Source organism: Euprymna scolopes, chromosome 1, assembly GCF_053919585.1.
Source record: "Euprymna scolopes isolate OS-2025 chromosome 1, ASM5391958v1, whole genome shotgun sequence".
Taxonomy (NCBI): Eukaryota; Metazoa; Mollusca; class Cephalopoda; order Sepiida; family Sepiolidae; genus Euprymna; species Euprymna scolopes.
Genome location: NC_136482.1, coordinates 146,203,602 through 146,228,872, shown reverse-complemented (window position 1 = coordinate 146,228,872; position 25,271 = coordinate 146,203,602). Strand labels below are relative to the sequence as shown.

Here is a 25,271-nt window from a genome sequence, read left to right as displayed (position 1 = left end):
TTTAAATTAAGTGCATCCTAAACAAATATGGCAACTGGCTGCTCTCCTATCTGGCATGTCATAAAACTTGATTTTCTTAAATTAGAAAAAAAAACTACTTGATCAATTTATGTGATTTTTGGATTATGCCATCTTCATTTTGTGATGGGTACATACAAAGATTTTTTTCTATATATTGTAATAAATAAGTGTAACTCTAAATAAGCACCAAACCAAACAATAAAGGGAGATAATTCTTCATTATAATCAAATTTGTTTTTAAAGGACAATTTCTTGGCCTTCAGCTAGGACCAAAAATGTAGCATCTGTTCTAATAGAGAAGAAATCTTTCTTGATTGGGCATTTTTTTTTTAAATTTTTCTCCTGCCCAGAATCTCGCTCTTTGGGAGCATTAGATATCTTTCACAGATCTTGTGTTTAACTTTGCCTCCATGAGGAAACAAGTATATAAGGATAGTTTTTGCATATACAGAAGTTTATTTAGAAAAGAACAACTTCTCATTATATTGTTGGAAATTTTGGAACATGGCTGCACATGAAACGGATTTTCTTGCAAAACTTAATCAATCTTGAACATTATCATAAACATGCTTTATTGCTTAACATTAAAAGAGTCACTGTATGACATATGACTAACACTGCAGCCCCCACCTTTAAATATTGTAAAAAATAAAAAATTTGATTGATTAATCCACACATATGGCTTTTTTTTTTTAAAAAAACCTTAATCATTTTAAATGTTGATTTTTGAAAAAAGAAATGTTTTTCTATATCATTTTTTAAAATTTTTTGGAATCCTTAGAGATGAGGCTTTATAATTTGTGTATTCATTTTTTTTTGCAGACTGTATATCCTCACATTCATAATTGTTTCACCACATTTCACCTACCTAATTCTCTGCCCTTTGTCCTGTAACTGTATTCCTAGTAATTACTGTCTTCCATAGTTGTCATCTCACCATGTTTTAGCCAGCTAATCCTCTGGTCTATTTTGAGTAGGATTGAAACCACTATCTTCAGACTCATCTGGAGCCATAGAGACTATGTTTCTTCACTGTGCCATGAACCCCGAAGGCCTGAGGATGAGTTGGTCAAAACGTGGTGAAACAACAACTATAAAGATGAGAATAACAATCCGCAAAAAAAAAAAAAAATACACAAAATGTTTTTCATTATGTTTCGGAATTCTTTTTTGATGAGGATTGATAATTTGGATTATTTGGACTACGGTTCTCATATTGATTGTTAGTTTCACAAGGTTTTGGCCGATATAACTTTCAACCTGCTTCAGGTGCATCTTTATGCCAAACTTAGGAGCCTATATAGTATTCTGAATTGAACCCTTTCTTTAATCCATTGGGGTAGACTGTTTTTGTTCCAGCTTCCATGAATGGGTAGAAGTGTTTATTATTATTAATTATTATTGTCTCCAGAAGACTGTCACTTACATGGGATTGTTAATCAACACCTGTAACCATTGCATTCCAAGCAAAAGTCTTCTCGAAGCTGAAGTTTCAATCCTTATTACAGGCAATAATAGAGAAGCGCAAAAAGGACAGGAAAGACAATGTTTTGAAGCCCTCGACATCTGCTACGATTCACTGTTATCACTGCAATAGAACTTTTCAAGCAAAGATTAGACTTATCAGCCATATCTGCACTCACCGATGGTGACTCCTCCCACTCCATCCTACAGGATGATCAGATGGTCCTCGTCGTCCAGACGGACAAACACACAGACAATAATAATTAAAAATTAATTAATTAATCAACACTTCTCCCAGGCAATGTCTGGTGAGACAAGAACAATCTATCCCTTTTGATTAAATAAAGCATTCAGTTTGAAATTCTGAAACAGTTCCAGAGTTTGATAACAATATGCACCTGACGAAAGTTACATTGGTTGAAACAGGAAACTAATTCCAAGATGAGAATAATAATCTGAAATAATCAAAATAGAAAAAAATTTTTCTTTGTTTAGTAATTCTTTATTAGAGATTTAAATACACTTACGGTACTGACGTATCCACCTGGTGGTCAAGCAGAAAAAGGGCACTGACAATGTCCTGCTTCATTAGAGCTTGGTGTAAGAGGGTTAAGTTTTCCATATTCGTCTCATTGATGTTAGCACCGGCAGAGAGCAGGCGGATGGATGTACTATGAAGAGTATTCCACAAGGCCAATCCCAGGACGCTCTGACCTTGGGAATCTTTTAGGTTGAAGTTAGGGACAATCATCATGGAATCTTTGCTTGACATTTGCTTGGCTAGGCAGAAAGATGATAAAATGGTTGGTATAAATATTTTGTTTAAAATAAAAAAATTAAATTTAAAAAAAAAAAGCACAATAAAATTCATATTCATTTGAAACTAAAACTGTAAACATTAAAGATGTATCAAATAAGTTGCACAAAATATCATTTATAATAATCATTTTATTTTTGAAGAATTTCTTTTTTACTTAATATATCACATATGGTTACGATGCAATCGCATCAGAGAGGAATATATTTGCTGACAATACTATGCTCTATTCTTGACAGGTGGGCAAATTGAACACACGCATATCAAAGTCAATGATTGAATCCTCCAAAAATCATCTTCAGTTTGTAGTAGAATAGAGCCAAAAATGAATGTTTACATTCAATGCTACTAAGAGAAAGCTTCTTTCATTTATGAATTATCAGTAACCTTTCCAACCACTGATTATCATGGCCGATAACACCAGAATCAAACATTCAAACTTCTTTAACATTCATAGACAGCATCAATTAGAATAAATATATAGAAAATATTGATAGGTCTACTGCAAAATAAAGTAGGCTCTCTCTCTCTCTCTATCAGAGGAGAAAACTTCTAACATTTGCCAATGTATCTTATATCAGTTTAAACTATTATTTGCATATGTATTTTTGTCACATATGGACTAAACACTAGTCTCTAAAGCAAAAAAGAGTTTCTAGCATTCCTGTCTTCCAAGCTCCAACCTGTTCGTTTTATCACTCAATGTAAATACTCCTAAAAAATCCGACTAGCAGCAAAATTCCACCCCTTCACAAAAATCTCCAGATGTTGAACAATTTTATAGTCTAACAGCTTCTTTTATCAGACTACTCTCCTCTATAATTCCTTTTCTGTTCTTTGTTTTTCCCAACAGTTACTAACATGCAGAAATTTAAATGTTATGTGAACAAACACATAATTCTCCACTTTGGATGTCCCTTATAAATCTGGCTCCTAATCACAGTAGCCCCTTATGTCTCTGTGGTGAATTAAAAAAAAAAAAAAAGATATTTTCAAAGTCACAGTAAAAAAATAAAAAGAACAGAATGCATAATTGAAAGAATAAATTACATTACAATGTTTTTAATAGGAAAGGTTAATTGCAACCAACCAACTGATCAACGGTCAAGCTACGGAGATGTGCATGTCTATTATCTATATCTGGGTTTTCAGATGTTCAGCTCAAGAATGATTGCTTTCTTTTGTTTTTAAACTTTCCTAACTTCAAATGACAATTCGACCCATTCTCAAACCACCCAACGACAGCAGAATCAATAGGCAAAAGAATTAGTATTAAACAGTGATTGGACAATTCCAATATTTTTCCCCCCCCCGATTCCGATGCTAAATTACTGAATCCGATTCTTTATAAATCTCTAAATATTTAACTACAGAGTTGTTATTTTCCCCAATTTCTGTAAAAAAACATGTTATATATGTAGATATTTTCTTAAACGTCAAATTACACTTGTGGAGGATGATCTGCTGATTTTAGCTTCACTATTATTTTAAAATCAATAAATATTTATTATTTTATCATTATTACCAGCAATGAAAGATTTTGCTTTAAACAAAATCAAATAAAAAAAAAGCCAATTAAAAGAATCGTTTTGGCATCGGAAAATAGGCATTAATTTTTCTAATTCCGATACATCCAAATCTTCCGATTTTTCTGATTCCTGATTAATCATCCCAACACAAGTATTAACTTCTTAAATGAGGAAAAAAAAAAAAAAAAAAAAAAAAAAAAAAAAAAATGAACATTTTTTTTTTTTTTTACAATACATTAAAAGATGGTGGCTATAAAAGAACTAAAATTAAATATATGAAACCAGCAGCACTTAATTGGTCAAGACTAAACTAGATTAGAAATTCTTAAATTCAATCAATTTTCATTTTCCACCCATTAACATATTTAATGTTAAACAATCTATTATAATAAAGGTGTATTCTTGTCTATTTGTTCGATTTGATTAATACACTGTTTCACAAGTTAATTTTCAAACTGAAAACGGACTTTTACACACTTTCATTCCAGCATGATTTCTATATATACTATTTCTTCAAAGGGAATCTTACATTCAAAGAAATAACCTCATTTACATATTACATTAAAGAAAATCTATTTTAAAAAATTAGATCTATGCAATTGTTTGCTGTAATGAAATTTTTTTAATTGCTCTATTTAGAAATGTTATTTAAAGTTGATTTTTTTATTCATTTTTAATTTTATTTAACTTATTTTCAATTATTATTAGCCGACATCAGTTGCCTTTAAAAATGAAAGTTTATTCATTTAAGCTGTAAGGAGTTATTTATTTCCCCTACTAATTTTCATAGACAAAAATTAATGTATTTTATGCTTCCATATATCCAACATGTGATCCACTTTCAAGAAAATCGTAACAAGTTAGGATATTTGGTGCATCTTAAATAGTATGTGACTAAACCATCTGCCCGCCAATATTTTTCAACGTGGCAACACCAGATATATGCAGCTAGTGCTCAATAAAAAATACTCTCAAATTAAGCCAGGCCTCTATGGACAAATTTATCTTTAGTTGACCTTTGACAACTAAATATTTCTGCTTACTAGCCAAACCCACATGATTTTTAGAATATGACATTTTCGTTCTGTGACGAGTATGTACATCAAAGATTTTTCGGTATTGTTTTAATAAGTGTAATTCTAAATATACAACAAATTTTATGTTGATACTTCAAGGTATAAACATTTTAATTTCTTCAGATGTCTTTTTAAACAACCTTCGTTTAAAAAAAAAAAAAAAAGAAAAAAGTGGAGCGTATCAACATAAAATTTGTTGTATATTTAGAATTACACTTATTAAAACAATACAGAAAAATCTTTGATGTGCATACTCGTCACAGAACGAAAATGTCATATTCTAAAAATCATGTGGGTTTGGCTATTAAACTTTTATTGTTTAAATCATTTAACTTTTTGTTTTATTAAAAAAAAAAAAGTCGAAAAGATATTTTTCACTCAGTAGTGAGCTTTGGAAAATTGTCAGTGAAAGAAATACAATCGCCAAAAGATGAACATTTCATTATTTCTAGTCGCCACTTGGAAAAAATCACTCGCAAATGTGACTGTTACACTCGCAATGTAGAGCCTTGTAGGTTATAGTTGCAATGTTAATTTAGGAAAAAAAAAAAAATTAAAAAACATTTTATGTAGTAATGATAACATTAATACTAAATACAATTAAAGCAAAGAATATTTGCAATTGTAATAATGAAATGAATTATCCACTACAACAAAAAATTTTATCTCGTATATGGTTGATTTATATTTGTATATTTTTTTGTGTCTATATTTTATGTAAAATCATCCTATCGATTGATTTTATTTAAAGCTAAATTATAGAGTTTTTTTTACTTTTGTCACCAAAATACTTTGTAGCAAAATTGACCGTGAACAAACAATATTTATCAAAACGTTGGGTTATTACCTTTGTGCTGTAAGAAAGCTTCTACAATATCTTCACGTTTATTAAGAATGGCCAAATGCAGCGGTGTTTGTTTCGTAACTGGAGGTTGCTCTTCATCATCCATTGTAAGGGTGTTCAGTCGGAGAGATGTCTGAGCATTCGGGTTTGCCCCGTTACTAAGGAGCACTTGCACCAAATGAGCAAGACCCTTTTCACAGGCAACATGCAAGGCAGTTTCATTCTGATGAGAAAACATTTTTTTTAACTTGTATTATAAAAAATAAAATATAAACACTATAAGAAAAGAAACAGTTTACAATATCATAATGGAATTATAATGCAAGAAAAGATGTGATTTTATCTTATTCAATAATAAAAGTCTACAGGAATATAAGTTTATACAAGTATTTTCTGGCTTTCAACTCCCTTGCATATTTCATTTAGTTCATCTTATAGCAAACTTATCTATATATCTATAAAAGTGAAATTGTCTGTGTGTGTGTCTGTCTGTGTGTGTACATTTCCCTACAAAACTACTCTGTTAATTTTAAGTCTCCATATTCGAGATTTAACAAAAGCGGTAGTGAGATTTGGGAAAATCTTTTTAATTGATTTCTGACTAGAAATTTGTCAAAGTGTCGGAGTTCAACGATTTGACCTTTAAAAACTCTACCAAACTCCTCCGCCAATTTTGGGTCTAAACACTTAAAATTTTAGATATAAGTTCCTTGGACATGGATCAAACTTTTTAACTTGATTTGAGCCCAAAACAATAAATGTTAAGGGGGTCAGAATTGGGATCAAATTTTAAAATGATTGACCTATCAGCCAATTTTTGGTCTAAGCATTTGAAATTTTACATAAAGTGTATTCAGACATAGGGCAAGCTTTTTAATCAGGTTTTCGTCAAAAATTTGCCTGCAAAAGGGTAAAAGTTTAAAAGATTTGAGTTTTGCAGTCTCTAGCTAACTATTCAGCAAATTTTGGGTCTAAACATTCGAAATTTTACATAAAGAGTATTCAGACATGCAGCAAGCTTTTTAATCAGTTTTTGGGTGAAAATTTGTCTGCCAAGAAGTCAAAGTTGAAAGAGTTGACCTTGGCAGACTCCAAACTCCTCTGCCAATCTTGGTTTTAAACACTTGAAATTTTAGATGTAGGTTACCTGGACACGAGTCAAACTTTTTAATATATATATGCACATAAAGTTATGAACAGTACATAGGACCCGAGCAAAGCCGGGCTGAACTGCTTGTATTAAATAAAATCGAATGTTGAAAATTAAAAATAATTAAGTTAACACTTCACTAGATACTCTTCTGTTATACTCTGTTCGAATAAAACAAAGTTAAACGCGAGTTAAAAAGGTTCCAATTCTACAGGGTGGAACGATAAAAGTCCCGTCGCAAAGGAAACAACACTACAGCTTTATTTTAAAAAAATCAACTTAGGTAACTTGATTATGTAGTAGAGCTGACATCTATTCAATGTAGCTGCCTACAGCCTCAATCACCGCCTCGATACAAATCCGGAAGTGGGAGCATGCCTTTTCCACAAGCGCTGGTGGAAGCTTGGCTAATACTAAGCGGCTTTGGTGTTGTGGGAGATCATGTTGGTGATGTTCTTGACGTATGACCAAACAAAGTAGTCCAGCGAGTTCAGGTCAAGGGACAAATGGGGGCAGTGAGAGAAGGGTCCAATGTCATAGCACTCCTTCTGAAGCCAAGGCTGGGTCTCTTTGTACGTGTAAGTTGGCACCAAGTCCTGCTGCCACACCCAAGATCTGTCAGCAGCAACCTGATTGCACAAGGAGATCACCACACTCTTCAGCACATCCAGATACACTTTCGTGTTGACTTTCAAGCCAACTTCGAAGATGTAAGGTGGCATGATCTAGCCCTCATTTAAAACCACACCAAAGACCATAATCATGACCGGAAACTTTGTATTCATCACCCTAGATACATCCCTGTTATTCATAGAAATCCAGCAATGCATTTTGAAGGTGCTGGCAATCTTCCTGTTGTCATAACTTGGATCAGTAGAGAGCATTAATTGTACAGTGGCACATCTCCGATCTCACTTGTTGAACATTGTGTCACTTTCAGACATGATAGAAGGCTCCTATCGCTCTTGGAATTTGTACACAACTAGCTAATTGGTCTGCAACAAAAAAAGAAAATCAATTTTCATCAAACGGAAATGGAAGCATGTCGTCTTTTCTAGGGTGACAATTTTATCGTTCCACCCTGTATAAACTAAGACCCGGTTTTAGAGAAACCATTTCTTTTTTTCAAGCCTCAAAATTTAAATAAGTTTAATGTAAAACTAATCTGATAGCTTTAAGTTTTTATTGATACAAGTGAAGCATGCATGGTCCCTTGTGAGTGTACAGTGAACGAGGCAGAAAAAAATGACAAATTCCACTATTTGCCCCCTACCCCCATTTAGCCCCAAAAGTCCCCAGGGAACGTCAAATATTGGTGAAAATAAACAAATGGTGCAGTTTTAGGCCTTAACATGTAAATTTGAATTCTGCACCATGCAAAAAAAAGAAATGACTAAGTCTATCATTTGCCACTCCCCTCCATTTAGCCCCAAAAGTTCCCAAGGCCTTAATATATTTAAATTTGAGTTCAGTACCATGTAAAACTGCTAAATAGACATACACAGAAAATTTTGGACAAATAGGGTAAAATAGTTCCAAAAATGGAGTGCTTTTATTCCAAGAGTTATTGTGAAGTATAGACAAACAAAATTATATAGAAATCAGTTAGATACAACTTTTTAGAATGTTTTATAAAAATCCAACACCTCAATTTTTTTTTTTTAATAAGCACAAAAGTGTCAATTTTAGCCATTTTAACCCAAAAAGCACCCAGAGTTTTCCCGGAAAATCTGTTCTGTTACTTTTTTACTCATATCATGTTTAATGTTTGTGCAAAATTTCAAAAAATTCCAAGGCATAGTTATTGAGAAAAGTGCAGACAAACGAACAGACAAGGGTGAATTTACAGGTCCACCCTCCTTTTGTCGGGGGACTAACAAGATTCTATGAGGAGAGCTTCTTCAATTCTACTTATCATCATGTATGGTTACCTATTTTTTGACATGATCATCTTAGTTGATTTTATTTTTCATGACCACACATGTCTGTGTCAGCATAAACTTATGGTTGAAAACTGAATGTGATTAAAATTACAGATGACAATTTAAATTTTAGATATATTTTTATGCTTCTTCATTAATTTACTTGGCCCTCAAATTACAGGATTCGTCACTAATCCTTAAATTAGGTTATATTGCACAGTTAAACCATGAAAAAAGACAGCTGTAGTGGACCATAATGCATATCCTATTGCTGCTGCTGCTACTACATAAAACTACAAACAAATACTTGTCAAACTCAAATATACAAAATTTAGTACTCATGCCTCTTTTGACCCGGATTTTCATGATGCTGGCGCAAACTCAACCAATAGCTGATGAGATGTGCTAGAAAAAGCTGAGCAAAATCAGAGACGTTGGAAAACATAATTAAGATTTAGTAAAAACTTTTACAAAAACAAAATTTTTTTTTTTAAAATAAAAAAAAAAAAAAACCCTGAATTTAAAAAAAAATAATTTTATTAATGTTTTTTTTAACTTTAACATATGCAAATGTTTTTGTGAAAGTTTATACTGTTAATTTTGTTTACATTTTTTTTTTTTCAAGAAACGTTTCAATATTGTTTTTTTGTAGTTTCAATTCTTATATATTTGTTTTTTGTTTTGTTTTGTTTTTTTTTCAAGGAAAGTTGCAATAAAAAAATTTTTGTTGTTGCAAAGCTGTTTTTAAAGTTGACAAGATTTTTTTTCCAAGACAAGTTGAAATATACTTACATTTTTTTTGTTTTTTCTTTGTGGGGAAGGAGCCTATTAGAGAAAAGAATATTACTCTAAGGATAATACATTCCTCTCTTAACAATGTTTCTTGAGGCGTCTGCTGAATCAATTTTGTCAATTTATTCAGAGAGTTGTTTGCTTCCATTTCAAAAATTCGAATTTTAATTGGCTTATCAAATGCTCAGCCAAATGATTTGAAAAATAAAAAGTAAAAATACTCCTCTCTTTATCACCCCACCCCCCCATTAAAATAAATAAACAAAATAAATCAACTGTTTCTTTTTTTTTGCTAGCGGTTCTCTTCAGCTGCCAGTTGAGACCGTGATCAGTGCTCAGCCTTTTTTTTTGGCGGTTCTCATCAGCCATCGGTCAAGCCAGTGTCCAAAAGTTTCCAGATACAAATATACAAAGCTTATACATATTTCTTATTCCTATATTATTAATCAAGATGGAAACACTACAAAAAATTCACAGCAATCCAAATATGAAGCTATTGATTAGAAATTAACTGAAGGCAATATAGATACTAAAAAATAAGATGAGACATGAAAAAGTTTGCTACTAACATTGTGATTAGCTGTATTGACAAGGGCTCCATTCTTGGCAAGGAATATACCAGCAGCTTCATTCCCAGAACGAATGGTCTGTATTAATAAGGAATCACCTGTAAAAAAAAAAAAAAAAAAATAGAGGTAGAATCATTTTAATACCAGATGTTTTCATTCTTCTCTCAACTGATTAAAGTTAATATTTCAAACACAAAGTATATTGAAAGTTATTGAGACTAAAGCTGTAATTATCAATATAGAAAATGGACAATGGATCAATTTCTTCATACATTTAAAATAAAATAAACCCTTAATATTTAACACATTTATTGCATCTAGTTTTCTAATGGCTGAAAGACATTCTAACATTTCTCTTTTAATGCAGTGAGAATCTATATTTTTGTGTAAATGTTGTATATTGGAAGTGAGATGGGGGGGGTACTGGAATTTTTCCAAAGATAATCTTAGCAAGGGAAACGAGTTGGAATAAGATGTTTTATGTACGTAGTCATGTGTAAGAGTGTTGAGTTTTGGAGTTGAAAGTTTTGACAACAGTGTCAAATTTACCTGAAAAATTGTTAGGTTAACCATAATAATCCTGTACGCCGTATAACAACAACATAAAGGCTGAAAAGTAAAGCTTTGTTAATTTTATTAAGGTTTTGTATGCATTAAAAATAAACATTTGAAGAGTTAATGAAAAGACTTCAATTAAATAATTGTACAAAATCTTTACCTGTTTCTAAATTGATTGCATTTAATGAACTTCCAGCATGTAAAAGTTTTGCTGCAAAACTATTTTCGCCAAAACCTTTCTCATCTGTTACATTTCCCTGTTCACACTAGAAACAAAACAAAAAAAAAATAGCATGTTAAAAGTGAAAAGAAAAACAAAAATGTCAAATTACAAAACAAAATTATTTCAATAAACGTAAAAAGCACAAAAAGTTAAAAAAAAAAAAAAAAAAAAAAAACAGATAAAAAAGTAAAGAAAAGAAATAAAAAGTAGAAAATAATTAAAGTTTTTAAAAGGGTAAAAAAAAAAGTAAAATACAAAACGTCTAAAACAAAGAAAAAAAACAAAGTAATCAAGAAACAAATATTATATATATATATATATATATATATATATAAGAGAATAAATGACAAAAAGTTATATCCCAAAATTTATGATGTTGACCATCGTATAATTTATTCCTTTAATTCAGTTGACTTATACAATTCTTGACAGTATCTGTTTCGCAGCGCAAAATCAATCACTTCAAAAATTCAAATGGTGTAATGAAAAGGTTTTTGCAGCTTATCTTCCAATTTTCGGATTTTAATCATGTCAAATCACATTTCAGTTCCTTTTAACGGATTGTTGCTATTTCTTCTGATGAGTTAAGAGCAAAATAGATTCACTGATTGATATAATAATTAAGTGATTTTGCGCCACAAAACAAATACTGTCAAGAATTGTATATGTCAACTGAATTAAAGGAATAAATTATAAGAAGGTCAACATCATGAATTTTCGAATATAACTTTTTGTCATATTCTCTATATTGCTCTGTAATTACATTGAGCTTCTTAAATAAGGATTGATATGTATTATAAGAAAATATATTTCTACAGATATATATATATATATATCTCTCTCAAAGAAAGGAAACATTTCTCATCATTTTCCAATATAGATGCTATCATTCTACAAAAAGTACGAAACAAAAAGAGCTTAGATCTGTCCTCACCTGAAGAGCCATCCATAAAGCTGTGTAACCATCAGAGTTCTTCAATTCCAAATTCAAGCCACCATGTTTGAGAAGCACATCAAACACAGCCATGTTTTTGCAGGAAATGGCACGGTGCAGGGGGGTGCTAGAACCAAATTAAAAGACACTAATTCATAAACATAACATTTTTTTTAAGAAAGAATAAATATGGTTGGAGCAAACAGTTCTAGGTACATAGTTTGTCTATACTAATTCGTCCATACAAATACAATTTAACAAAACTTTTGAGGCTCATAAATAACCTCACAAAAAATTAGGAAATATTATCAAGTAGAATTTAAAGTAAAAGTCAATTTTATTATGATTTGCATGAATCACATGACTCATTGCAGAGTGTTATCTAAAACAGGGGAGGTAATTCTCCTAAGAGGTCATACTTCCAGATAACATGAAACTCCTCCCCTCTTTCACAAAATTAAGAAAAATTAAAATTCACGATAAAATTGATTTTATTTTTAAACTTTTACTCAAAAACTTTTTCTAATTTTTGGTGACGATACTAATTTTTTCCTGAGACGTAAATATATTAAAGAGTTTTTTTTTTTTTTTTTTTTTTATTACATTTTCACCCCAAACAAGGCACATTGCCATTTTGTTGTAGGTGGCTACTATCAGGGACATAAGCATCAGGTGTACTGTGTAGGAAGTTGGGCAGCAAGATGTCGGTTCACGTTGCACTTGAACTTCTACATGTCAGTACAGTTGGGGAAGCAGGGACCCGGAAGGGAATTCCAAAGTCTAGCTGTTCTGGGGAAGAAACTACTGGAGTAGAAGGCTCTCTTGCATCTAGGGATCTCTACTGTGAAAGGGTGGGATTTAGCTGCTTGTCGGGGGTATTTACGTCAAAAGGTCATGTGCATTCACCATTAAAGTACTTGTAGAGCAGGCAGAGGGATGCAACATTTTGTCGATGTGACAGAGGCTGAAGTTTAGCTGACAGTTCAGGACCTATCAGATTGGCGACCCTCTTTTGAACCTTTTCTAGGAGCGAGAGACTAGTGGCAGATGCACCAGCCCAAATATGACAACAATACACCATACATGGGTGAATGGTGGCCTTATAGAGGTATAGGATACTTTCAGGCGTTAATAGCTTTCTAGCACAGTAGAGAGAACCCACCTTCTTTGCAGCAGTCCTGGCAATGTTCTCAATGTAATTGTTCCAACTCCTGTTTCCTGTGAACGTTAGGCTGAGGAGTTTAAAAGATGTACTTTCAGATAAAAAGTCATTGGCCATTGCTATTGGCGGTAGGGAAGGTTTCTTGTAATTATTGAAGGAAACGAGTCTTGGCAGCATTGAAAGTGACCATTTTTGTCCCCATTTCACTATGGATCGGAGGTCTTCCTCTAGTGTTTCTGCCATTTCTTTAGATATGTGTTCATTTGTTTTCCTGTTGTGTCTGTTATAGAACGTAGTGTTGTCAGCATACATACCCATCTCACAGACAATTTTGTCAGGGAGGTAATTTATGAATATTAGGAATAATAGAGGTCCTGGGATAGATCCCTGAGGCACTTCCGCATTTATATCATATTGTTTAGATGTACGACCGTCAAGGACAACCTGGATTTTTCTCTTATCTAAGAAGGATCTAATTATGTTATGTATGCAAATTGTAGATATTTATTCTGTATGCAAATTGTAGATATTTATTCTGTATGCAAATTGTAGATATTTATTCGGTATGCAAATTGTAGATATTTATTCGGTATGCAAATTGTAGATTATTTATTCGGTATGCAAATTGTAGATTATTTATTCGGTATGCAAATTGTAGATTATTTATTCGGTATGCAAATTGTAGATTATTTATTCTGTATGTAAATTGTAGATATTATAGATTTAAACAATGAATATAGATGTATATAAAATCTGGGTACATGGTTAAAAACACATACCTTTTAAAAGAAAACAATTTTATACAATTTTAATGTTGTAAATAATGTTTTTAACATTATTTCCAAAGTCTTTGATTGTCCAGAATAGGGTTTGTTAAAAAACAAAAAAAAAAAAAAAAAACTGCTTGTTTCTTTAAACTATGAGACCAATTTCCTATGTATCCAGACATCCTGTAGTTAAATAATATTTTTGCTCTTCAATTATTTAAAAAAAAAAAAAAAAATGATTATATTTGATCGAAAATTAATTTTTCAATTTTTCTTTAACTAAATTTTTTATCATAAATAAACTATAAAGCTTTCATACAAATTCAATTTTCTCGAATTTAGGAAAATTTAGTAATTACCAATTTTGCCTTTTTATTTTTTTTAAATCCCAAACTTCAACTCCATATAAAGAAAAAGCATGAACATTGAATTAAATTAATGTTTTTGTTTTCCATATGTTCTGAGCTGCATTCATAAGAAAAAAAAGGATGCAACTTTACTAACCCAATCGTGTATTTTCGGACAAAGGCATTTCAGGGAAAAACATTATCCTGCACTTATGCGCCATGTCGAAATTAGTAAAAATTCCAAAATTTACAAAACATCATTTAGTAGAAGACGTACAAGAACTAATTTTCAGAAAAAAAAAGCATGTTGTATTATCGACAATAAGTAAGATTGCCGATTTTAAAGCAGTTATCTCTCCCTGAATTCAAGTATCTAAATGTTAAGTTATAGTGAAATTGTAACTTTGAAAAATTCTGTTTTTACTGGACCATTTTTTGTAATTTTTGGAATTTATACTATTTTCAGCGTGACATGTAAGTACATAATATTTTCCTCTGAAATGCAATTTTTCGAAGACACACCATAGTAAAGTTTCACTGAAAAAAAGATAAAAAATTCTGATACAAAAATTTAATTTGTATATGTAAAAAATATACTTAAAACTTACATATCAACAGTGTTTTTACTACATTGTATAATATTTTCTTCTAATTTCCAAAAAATATATTTTCTTTAATGCATTTGATCTATGCTAAGAGGTTACTTTTTAAATATCTACATAGTACTAAAACTCTAGTGAAAAAAAAATACTCAGGAAGCCTCCAGAGCACTACTGCAAGCACTAATAAAAATCAAGGAGGCCCTACTTAAAACACTACTAAAACCAAGAAAACTCCAGTAGAAGAGAAAACATTTTTTTAAGTAAGGCCTGAAAAAAATAAATTGTCAGAATCCATAGGAGTGCTACTAAAAGCAGTAAACATGGTCATAAATAGGATTATAGTTACATATTGTATATTTAATCATTTTTTTTTTTTTTTAATAAAACACATTAAAATAAGTTAAAACAAAAATATTGTTGACCTTGAGTATGCTTTAAATAACAGCAGTGGCTTTTAATATCGGACTTAAGACAGGGCAGCCATGAAATAGGTAAGCAGACAAATTTTTGGAAACCGGAAGTCACAAACAAGATGGACGGTTTAAACGCCCAAGCAAGCAAGCTAATCAGAGTTTTATCTCCCAAAAAGGGAAACTCTGGACTGGGACAAGAAAAAAAATTGCCTCAGTCTAGAAGAATTATTTCTTCACTGACTGAGGACATGACAGATACTACACGTTGATCCCAGCCTGAAGAAGCACAAAATATAATGAAAAACAAATACAACCACAAAAAAGACAGATGTATACCTGGTGTGCATTTTTGCATCCAAATTAGATTGCGTAAAGATGAGATTCTCCCTTAGCAGTAAAATACTTTTGAATTAAGTGTAAAAATAATTCTCCATATGCAATGGTTTATCCAGGATGATTGGCCGAGGATGACCATAGGATCAACTAGAACTCTAGATGAAAAGTAGACAGTTGATTCGTTAAATTTGTGATGTAATGTAACAGGAATTTGAAAACCGAAATTTTATTCAGTTGTTGCCAGAACTTTAGCAAAGCAACACATCATATAAGGTACGGAGAAGTAGAAAGCACTAAGATACCTCCGTTCCCCTACGAGTGTCCAGTTAAGAAATTGGTGCTTCATTTAGTTAACTAAATAATATTGAGTTTAAAATTAAAAAATTGTCATATTCTTTTTCAAAGAATATAAAAACATCAATAGCCCATGTAACAAGCAAGATGTGGAGCCAATAGTCTAAATATTCAATCTTAATTTCTGTTAAAGAAATCCTCTTTTTCCAGTAATACAGGGCAAGAGGCGGAGAATAGACATAGTAAAAATTTATAAAATAATTAATTTTAGCTTCAAAATTCTTTCGTGTGCTCGAATTTAATTGGTAGTTGAAAAAAAAAAAAATCAAGGGTGCAAAATACTTTTTAGTATTGCATTGCTAAAAGCACTGTTGGAAATTGGCTTTCATTTTTTCTAACATTTCTCTGTCAATTTGGACAACTTCCAAAAGTATAGTTTCCTTCAAATCATCCAATGTACAGAGCTTATGTTCATACACACATGCCTTGGGGTTTTCTCACAAGAAAAAGAAAATCACACATGAACAAATTAGGGGTGAGATGTTATGATTTAATTTGTTGTTAAGAGTTATCCCCCTTGGGATTGACATTCATAATAAAAGCGCCCTCTGTTTCATTTTCCCGCTCGATCCTTTCAAGAGCGTACGTGTATTTTACAGTTAATAAAACCTTTCTAAAAGGCAATTCTTTACTTACTGATACTATTCACTTCAATTTTATTAACTGTAAAAAAAAAATAATGGATCGAATCTTACGTCCCGACAGATTCGAGGTGGAACCTACATGCCCTAATTCCGAAAAATCCTATAGGCATTGGAAATTAACCCTCCAGAATTATATCCGCTCACATAATAACGGATTAATCGAAAACACTTCAGATAATTTCTTTGCCTTGATCAATTGTATTTCAGCCTCTGTTTTCGATTTAATAAGCGATAAAACCGACTACGATAGTGCATTAAGAACATTGGACGTCGCTTATTTAAAACCTGAAAATATTGTTTATAATAGATATCGATTGATGACGACGAAGCAACAAACAACACAAAATATAGATGCCTTCATACTACAATTGGAAATGCTTGCCAAAACATGTAACTTCGAAGCGGTTTCTGCTGAAGAAAACAAAAATCAATACATTCGGGAAGCTTTCATCGGCGGAATTTCTTCTTCGTCCATCCGACAACGACTGTTAGAAAAACCCATCCTGACTTTACAAGACACATATGCCACGGCCAGATCTCTTGAACAAGCAGAAAAGCATTCGATAAGCTACGCAAATAACTTTACTGTAGCAGCTACAAATAATCCTTCGGGCTACAATCGTATAGCTGTGACTAAAGAAAATATGCATCCAAAAGGGGTTTGTTTTTTCTGTGGAAAATCACGTCATCCTCGATATTTATGTCCTGCACGAAACGCCGAATGTAAAAAATGCAAAAAAAATGGTCATTGGGTTAAAGTGTGTAAATCTTCTATTTCTAACACTCATACTGCTGTTCTTTATGACGACTCTGACTACCCCTCACCTTCTCTATCCTGACTAGGAACTAACTCCAAAGATGTCACATTCACTCAATGCCAAATTAACGGGCACTTCGTGAACGCTATGGTGGACTCCGGCAGTGTAAAAACATTCATTAATGAAAATACTGCTAAAAAACTTAAACTCTTCACAATACCTAAAAACAAAACTATAGCTCTGGCTGCTTCCGATCAACATGCTAAAATAACTGGCGAAGCTGTCGTGGATTTAATACTGAAAGATAAAACCCATTCTGGAATAACAATTGAAATCATTGAAAACCTTTTCATTGATTTAATAATCGGAAAAGATATTTTAAAAAAATATAAAAAAGTAACACCTAAATTCGACGGTCCTAGAGACAAACTTATAATTGGAGCTATAAACACGAATAATTTTTTTCCTACCATAAACGTTCCACCCCCTCCTCTCTTTTCTAATCTTTCTCCTCATACTACTCCTATTGCGACAAAATCCCGACGTTACACTTTTGCCGCCAACAAATTCATAAAAGAAGAGACTGCTAGAATGTTGAAAGAAGGCATAATTGAACCTTCGATATCTCCGTGGCGAGCGCAAGTTCTTGTAACTTCGAATGAGAATCATAAGAAAAGAATGGTAGTCGACTACAGCGATACCATTAATAGATTCACGGAACTAGACGCTTACCCAATGCCTAATATCAATAAGATGGTAGACGACATCGCTCAATATAACATCTTCTCTACTCTCGACCTAAAATCTGCTTATCACCAAATACCTATAAATCATGCTGATCGTAAATTCACTGCGTTTGAAGTAAGTGGCAAACTTTTTCAATTTACTCGTCTTCCTTTTGGCGTCACCAATGGAGTAAGTGCTTTCCAGAGGAGTATAGACTATATTATAGAAAAAGAAAATCTAACCGATACCTTTGTGTATGTTGATAACGTAACTATATGTGGAAAAAAATCAAGAAGAACACGATTACAATCTTCAAAAATTCTACAAAATTGCTAAACAATATAACATCACTTTAAATGAAAATAAAAGCATAATTTCTTCTAGTTCTATTACTCTACTCGGCTACACCATAGAAAATAATCAAATAGCTCCCGATTATCAAAGACTAAAACCATTACTCGAAATGCCACCTCCGCTGAATCTTAAATCTCAAAAAAGAATAGTTGGAATGTTTTCCTATTACTGCAAATTCATTCAAAAAATTTTCTGATAAAATTTTATTACTAAATCAAAACAAAGAATTTCCACTACCTCCATCTGTATTAAAATCTTTTCAAACATTGAAAAATGATCTAAAAGACGCCACTTTAATAACGGTAGATCCAAATAAAGAATTTGAAGTAGAAACGGACGCTAGTAACTATTGCATTGCTGCAACACTAAATCAAGAAGGTCGTCCTATTGCATTTTTTTCAAGAACTCTCAATACTAACGAAATTAAGCACCATGCAGTAGAAAAAGAGGCAGCCGCTATTGTAGAAGCTCTCCGTAAGTGGCGACATTTTCTACTCGGCAGGCACTTTAAAGTCATCACAGATCAGAAGAGTATCAGCTTCATATTCGACAATAAAAGAAAATCAAAAATTAAGAATGACAAAATATGTCGTTGGCGTATAGAATTATCCCAATACAATTTCACTATAGTTTATCGACCTGGACCTGAAAATATTGCTGCTGACACATTCTCTCGCATCTCTGCTCTTACTTACAATCTACAAGATCTTCGTGATTTACATAAACAATTATGTCATCCTGGTGTTTCAAGACTAAGCCATTTTATAAGAACGAGGAACCTCCCTTTTACTTTGGATCAAATTAAGAATATTACTGACTCTTGCTCATCCTGTCAATTACTGAAACCCAAATTCGCCAATACCAATGGAGGGACTCTCATTCAAGCCATATTACCTTTTCAACGATTAAATCTTGATTTTAAAGGCCCTCTACCTACTTCTATACATGGCAACAAATATCTACTTACTCTAATTGATGAGTATTCCCGTTTTCCTTTCGCTTTTCCTTGCAGAGATATGACAAGCAAAACCATTATCCACTGTCTAAACAAACTCTTTTCAATTTTTGGTTTGCCTGACATGATACATACTGACCGTGCTTCTGATTTCTTAGCAAAAGAAATAAAGGATTTTTTACACAAAAAAGGAATTGCTACTTCTAAAACAAGTAGATATCATCCTGAAGGTAATGGACAGATTGAAAAACTCAACGGTACCTTATGGAAGGCCATTCAAACAACATTACATTCTAATCAAATGAAACTACCTTATTGGGAAGACATACTACCGGACGCACTTCATTCAATTAGATCATTACTTTGTACTGCCACTAATATGACTCCCCATGATAGACTATTTAAATATAGTCATAAATCTGCTTCCGGAATTTCAATTCCTTCTTGGGTTAAACCAGGCCCAATATATATTAGAAACCACACTAAAACAAGTAAACATGACCCTCCTGTAACGCCTGCCACCCTAATAGATGTCAACCCCCACTACGCTTATGTTCAACTACCTTCTGGTACTGAAACCACTGTCAACGTTCGAGACTTAGCTCCAAACTCATCAAATGAAGAAAACTCTAATAAGAATCCTACTACTTCAGAGACTTTATTTGAACCTTCTACTAATGAAAACATTGGTCATGAGGAAGACAAAAATCAATCGTCTGATCTTGAAGAAAATCAGATTTCACTAAAAAATAATACTGAAAATCAGCATTCCTGCCAATCTGTGCGGAGGTCGTCCCGAGTTCGACAATTCCCTAGTAAATATAAGGATTTTGTGACTAAATACTGAAAAAACTGCAGTTTGGGTTCATATGTTATTTGTAAATAAAATGATTCTTATGTGATTGTAAAAAAAAAAAAAAAAAAAAAAAAAAAAAATTTGTCTATAATTAATTACCCCTTACTTGAATACTTTAGGACGGGGAAAATGTTATGATTTAATTTGTTGTTAAGAGTTATCCCCCTTGGGATTGACATTCATAATAAAAGCGCCCTCTGTTTCATTTTCCCGCTCGATCCTTTCAAGAGCGTACGTGTATTTTACAGTTAATAAAACCTTTCTAAAAGGCAATTCTTTACTTACTGATACTATTCACTTCATGAGAGGAGAGCCAAGAAGGGTCAACAAACCTGGAAATGAGGTGATCATCAAAGAGATCAAAGAATGCCCATTAATGGTCTGGCTGTGTGGGCTATCACCCAATCCTACTGAAATCAAACATATCAGTTTTCACCATAACTCAGGCACAAAGTTGTTCATCATCTTACTGTATTTATAGAATGGTTTTCAAAAAAACAAAGAATAATGATGCTAACTTTTCCAGTACTTAACATTTCGCTTGTGTAGGATTTTTTTTGTGCAGCTTCCTCAGATTTTGAGTCAAAAATAAAATTATGTTCAGTGGGAATATGCTGGATTTCAATAAATGTTGAATTGACAATGTAACTTATACTGAACTGTTTTAACAGACTATTTTTTTTAACTAGCCTGGCTGTCCAGTGTTGCCCGGGTGTTTGGAAGTGCGTGTTGAGCAAAAAAATGTAGTAGTAGGCAGGCAGGCTCAAACCCATACCGCGAAGGAGGAAAAGAATGGGAATAAAAAAAAGAATTAAAAAAATTAAAAAATAATGTGACGTCTTTGCCGTTAACTTTGTCTATTTCAATATTTTAAATTTGAAAATAACAAATCTATATATCTTTAAAAGTGAAACTGTTTGTGTGTGTGTCTGTGTACATTTCCCTACCAAATAACTGTCAATTTTCAGTCTACAGACTCCAGATTTGACATAAGGCGTATTGAGATTTGGGAAAATCTTTTTAACTGGTGTTCGTTCAGAAATTTGGCTCTTAAGTGGTCAAAGTTCAACGATTTGACCTTTGAAAACTCTACCAATTTTGGGTTTAAACACTTGAAATTTTAAATGTAGATTACTTGAACATGAATCAAACTTTATAATTTGATTTGAGCCCCAAAAAATAAATGTTAAAGGATCAAAGTTGGGGTCAAAGTTAAAAAATACTTGACCTCTGCGGTCTCTACCAAATTACCCAGCCAATTTCTGGTCTAAACATTTGAAATTTCAGAGATAGAACAAGCTTTTTAATCGATTTGTGTCCAAAATCTGAGCTGCCAAGGGGGTCAAAGTTCAAAAGATTTGACCTTTGTGGTGTCTAGCAAACTACTCAGCCAATTTTGTGTCTAAACATTAGAAATTTATACATAACGGTTATTCAGACATGCGGCAAGCATTTTAATCAGGTTTGGGGTAAAAATTTGGCTGCCAAAAGGTCAAAGTTGAAAGAGTTGACCTTTGCAGATTCTACCAAATTTCTCTGCCAATCTTTGGTCTAAAGACTTGAAATTTTAGATGTAGGTAACTTGGACATAGGTAAAACTTTGTATTTTGATTTGAGACCAAAATATAAATGTTAAGGGATCAAAGTTGGGGTCAAAGTTAAAAAAATTTTCCTCTGCGGTCTCTACGAAATTACTCAGACAAATTTTGGTCTAAACATTTAAAATCTTACATAAAGTGTATTCATATGCAGGGCAAGTTATGAACAGTACATAGGGCTCAAGCAAAGCCGGGCTGAACTGCTAGTTTACACATAAATGATAAAAACATTGGAGAATATTTTCCTTCCCTTCAAACAAAAGCCACTAACCTGCCTTCTGTACACTGAGCATTTGGGTTGGCGCCATTCTGCAATAATTCTTGACAGACTCGTGCCATGCCATCGATTGTTTCCTGATCTGTGTCTTCCGGATTAAATGAGGCCACCATGTGAAGAGGGCTTTCTTGATCAAGATGAGTCACTGCATTAATGTCTACTTTGTTGTGGATTAAGAAAGTTGAAGAGAATTCATCACCTTAAGAAAGAAAATAAAAAATATATATTCAAAATTTTATTCAAATGCTTCTTAAAAGAGTTACAATATCATTCAAAAGTTTGGGTCGAAATCGTTTTCTGTGAATAAATATTAGACTAGAGATTCCCAAAAGAGTTCACATGGATCCCCAGGAATCTGCAGAAATGTGACATAGGTAATGATTATGTTTCGAACTGCTCCACTTTGGAATTCCTTCCCGGTTCCCTGCTTCCCTGACAGTACTGACATGCAGAAATTCAAGTGTAATGTGAACAGACATCTTGCTGCCCAACTCCATAAATAATATATTCCTGCAAATCTGGTCTCAAATAGCAGCCTTTCATGACTAAGTGGCTTTGTGCCTTGCTTGCTTGGGGTGAAATGACAATAAAAAAATTTTTTTAACTCTTTTAGATGAGGATTGATCATTTGGATTATTCAAACTACTGTTCTTTAGTGTTATTTTCACAATGTTTCAACTGATGTAACAATCTTTGCAAAAGTACTAGCTAAAATACAGTGGCGTCACTCTTCTGGAGGTTGAAGGTTCAATTCCCAGTGCTGGTGATACAACAAATACAAGTACTTAAGACTTTTACCCAATCATGGTTGACGAACAAGAGCATGCCATCCCATGGATTAAATAAAAAGTTTTGTTCAAAATTCCATGCAGATTACAGAGTTTGACAAGAGACACCGGAAGAAGATTGGAGGTTAGATACGTCAAAACGTTGTGAAAATAATACTTAAGATGAGAACAGTGGTTTGAACAATCCAAACAATACACGGCTAATGATTACATCAGATTAGAAGAATTTGTTAGAAAACTAATTTGGCAAAGGCAGGTGTAACATGAAGAATAAGATATCATCAGATTAGGTTTAAGATTTCGGAAATGTTGAATTGCTTTCATAAATTGTCTTCCAAACTAACCTTGTCATGACTCTCAGTCCTTTTTACTGCCCCTCACCATTCCCTTTCTTTGGAGGGGACAACTTGTGCTGACATTGACGTTTTCTTTTTCCCTTTCTATGGGGTGACCGCCGTGAGAACTTAGCTGCTACTGCCTCAACATTTCTTTCCTTGATGTCAGACCTTTGCTGTAAGTTTTTTTTTCCTTTCTATCATTTCCTCATTGGGACTTAGATTTTCTTTTCTTACTTTGGTATTTCGTTCTCTGGACTTATTCAATTCTGACGTATTTTTAAGCATTTACTGCATTCCCCTTTCACCCTAAGCTTCATTTTAATTCGGTTTTATTCTTTCTTTCTGTTTTCAGTTTTTACCTTCTTCAATTTCAATAAACCTGTTGATTTAATGATAAACTGTCTTCAGAGTTTTGATTTTGGAGAGATACTTTCTATCGTAAGACTTCAAACACTTTAGGCAACAGAGCACGTGGTCCTTATGAGTCAGAACATGGTCTTTATGAGATGGACCAAACCTATTTTTGACCAGGTCTTTATTTCTCTATATCTTCTTTATTACTTCCTCCCAGATTTACCAACTGACCCAGTTATTTCAACTGTTTTATATCTACTAAACTATACACTCTCATCTAATCGTTCAATGTGACAAATCTAACAAAGCCTCTTGTTCTACACACATTTTCCAATATTTTCCAGATTTAATTTTACTCTGAGGTCACCAGATCTAAGTTCAAAGTAGTTGTATTTATTGATACAAATCAAGAATTGTCAGATTTTGCTTTTATTTGTTCTTTTAATATATTTTATTTTTTACTTAGAAAATTTTGATTTCTTGAAAGCAAATTTTTATTATAGAAAAAACTTATAAGTTGGTTCTTTGATAAGACTGGGGCACATTTGAAATGAATGGTTTTGTTTAGAACACAGTTGAACAATGATACTGAAATTTTTTTTTTTTTTACACAGGAATCACCATTTATCAAGACCTGTAGGCCACTCGAGAATAAGGGTTAATGGGTATACATTAGTCAATGTGATTATGGCGTAGTAAACATAAGTAGTGGGAATTTTATAAATTGGATTACCTAGGGGGACGGTTCATCAAGAACTTGTTTACGTTGGACTTGAAGACAATCAGATTGTAGTCAGCTGGAAAGCAGGCAATTGGAAGAGAGTTCCACAGGTGTGCAGTTCTAAGAAAGGAGCTTTGTTCATCGAATCTACATTTGGGTTTAGGCACAGATAAAGAGTGTGGGAAATTATTGATAGTGGTTTTGGCTAGACAAGTGTTTTTCATGAAAGATTGGTGGGGGGGGGGAACCATAGATTGAAGCTCAGCTGAGCACTTGCCATGAAAATAATGATAAAGCAGAGACAGGCCCGTAACATCTCTTCTGTAGGAAAGAGAAAAGGGCATTCCCCACTAAGCTACAAAGTCTATTTTGAACTCTGTCAAGGCAGGATAAGCTGCTTCTAGCAGCTCCTGCCCAGATATGGCAACAGTACTCCATCATTGGCCATACCTGGCTTTGATATAGGTAGAGAATTGCATCAGGAGTGAGATATCTACTGGAGCGATAGAAGGATCCTACCATTTTTCCAGCGGCCTTGGCAACGGATTTGAGGTATGTATTCCATTTTAGATCAGGAGTAAAGGTCAAGGCCAGTTGTCAAAACATGGAGCCTCCCCAAGACGAGAGCCATTCATTTCAATTGATGCCAGATGAGGATCAGAGCAGTGATGATGTAAAGATAGGAGCTTGGTTTAGATGCATTAAAAGTAACTCACCACCACAAAGTGGATACCTCTACAAGTTTTCATTCCCTCGTCCCCAGTGTGGTAGCCTTGTTGATCAATAATAATCAAGACAAACACAGTGGAATAGTTAATAAAAAGTGACTTAGCAAATATGTTACAGAAGTGCACATGATTCTCAAGCCATACCTGCTATAAATCACTAACCAATAACGTGTTAGATGCAACAATAGTTTCTTGGTAAGTCCATTATTCCAGAATTAAGTATATCAACTTACCCTATAACACTATCAAATCTCAATTGGTGATATGTGTTAATCAAGACAACCATATGCGACT

At 32.9% G+C, this 25,271-nt stretch overlaps 1 protein-coding gene across 1 annotated transcript in view; it reads right to left on the bottom strand.

Annotated features, from left to right (window-relative positions):
• The window catches only part of LOC145276421 (ankyrin repeat and FYVE domain-containing protein 1-like), a 105,578-nt gene that overhangs the window by 35,009 nt on the left and 45,298 nt on the right, over nt 1-25,271 (bottom strand). Inside the window, exons 8-13 of the mRNA XM_080127740.1 lie at nt 22,043-22,247; nt 11,900-12,026; nt 10,903-11,008; nt 10,185-10,282; nt 5,755-5,974; nt 2,013-2,265 (exon numbers count right to left, since the gene is read on the bottom strand). Of these exons, the coding sequence (XP_079983866.1) occupies nt 2,013-2,265; nt 5,755-5,974; nt 10,185-10,282; nt 10,903-11,008; nt 11,900-12,026; nt 22,043-22,247 (1,009 nt within the window). The remainder of the gene's footprint in view (nt 1-2,012; nt 2,266-5,754; nt 5,975-10,184; nt 10,283-10,902; nt 11,009-11,899; nt 12,027-22,042; nt 22,248-25,271) is intronic.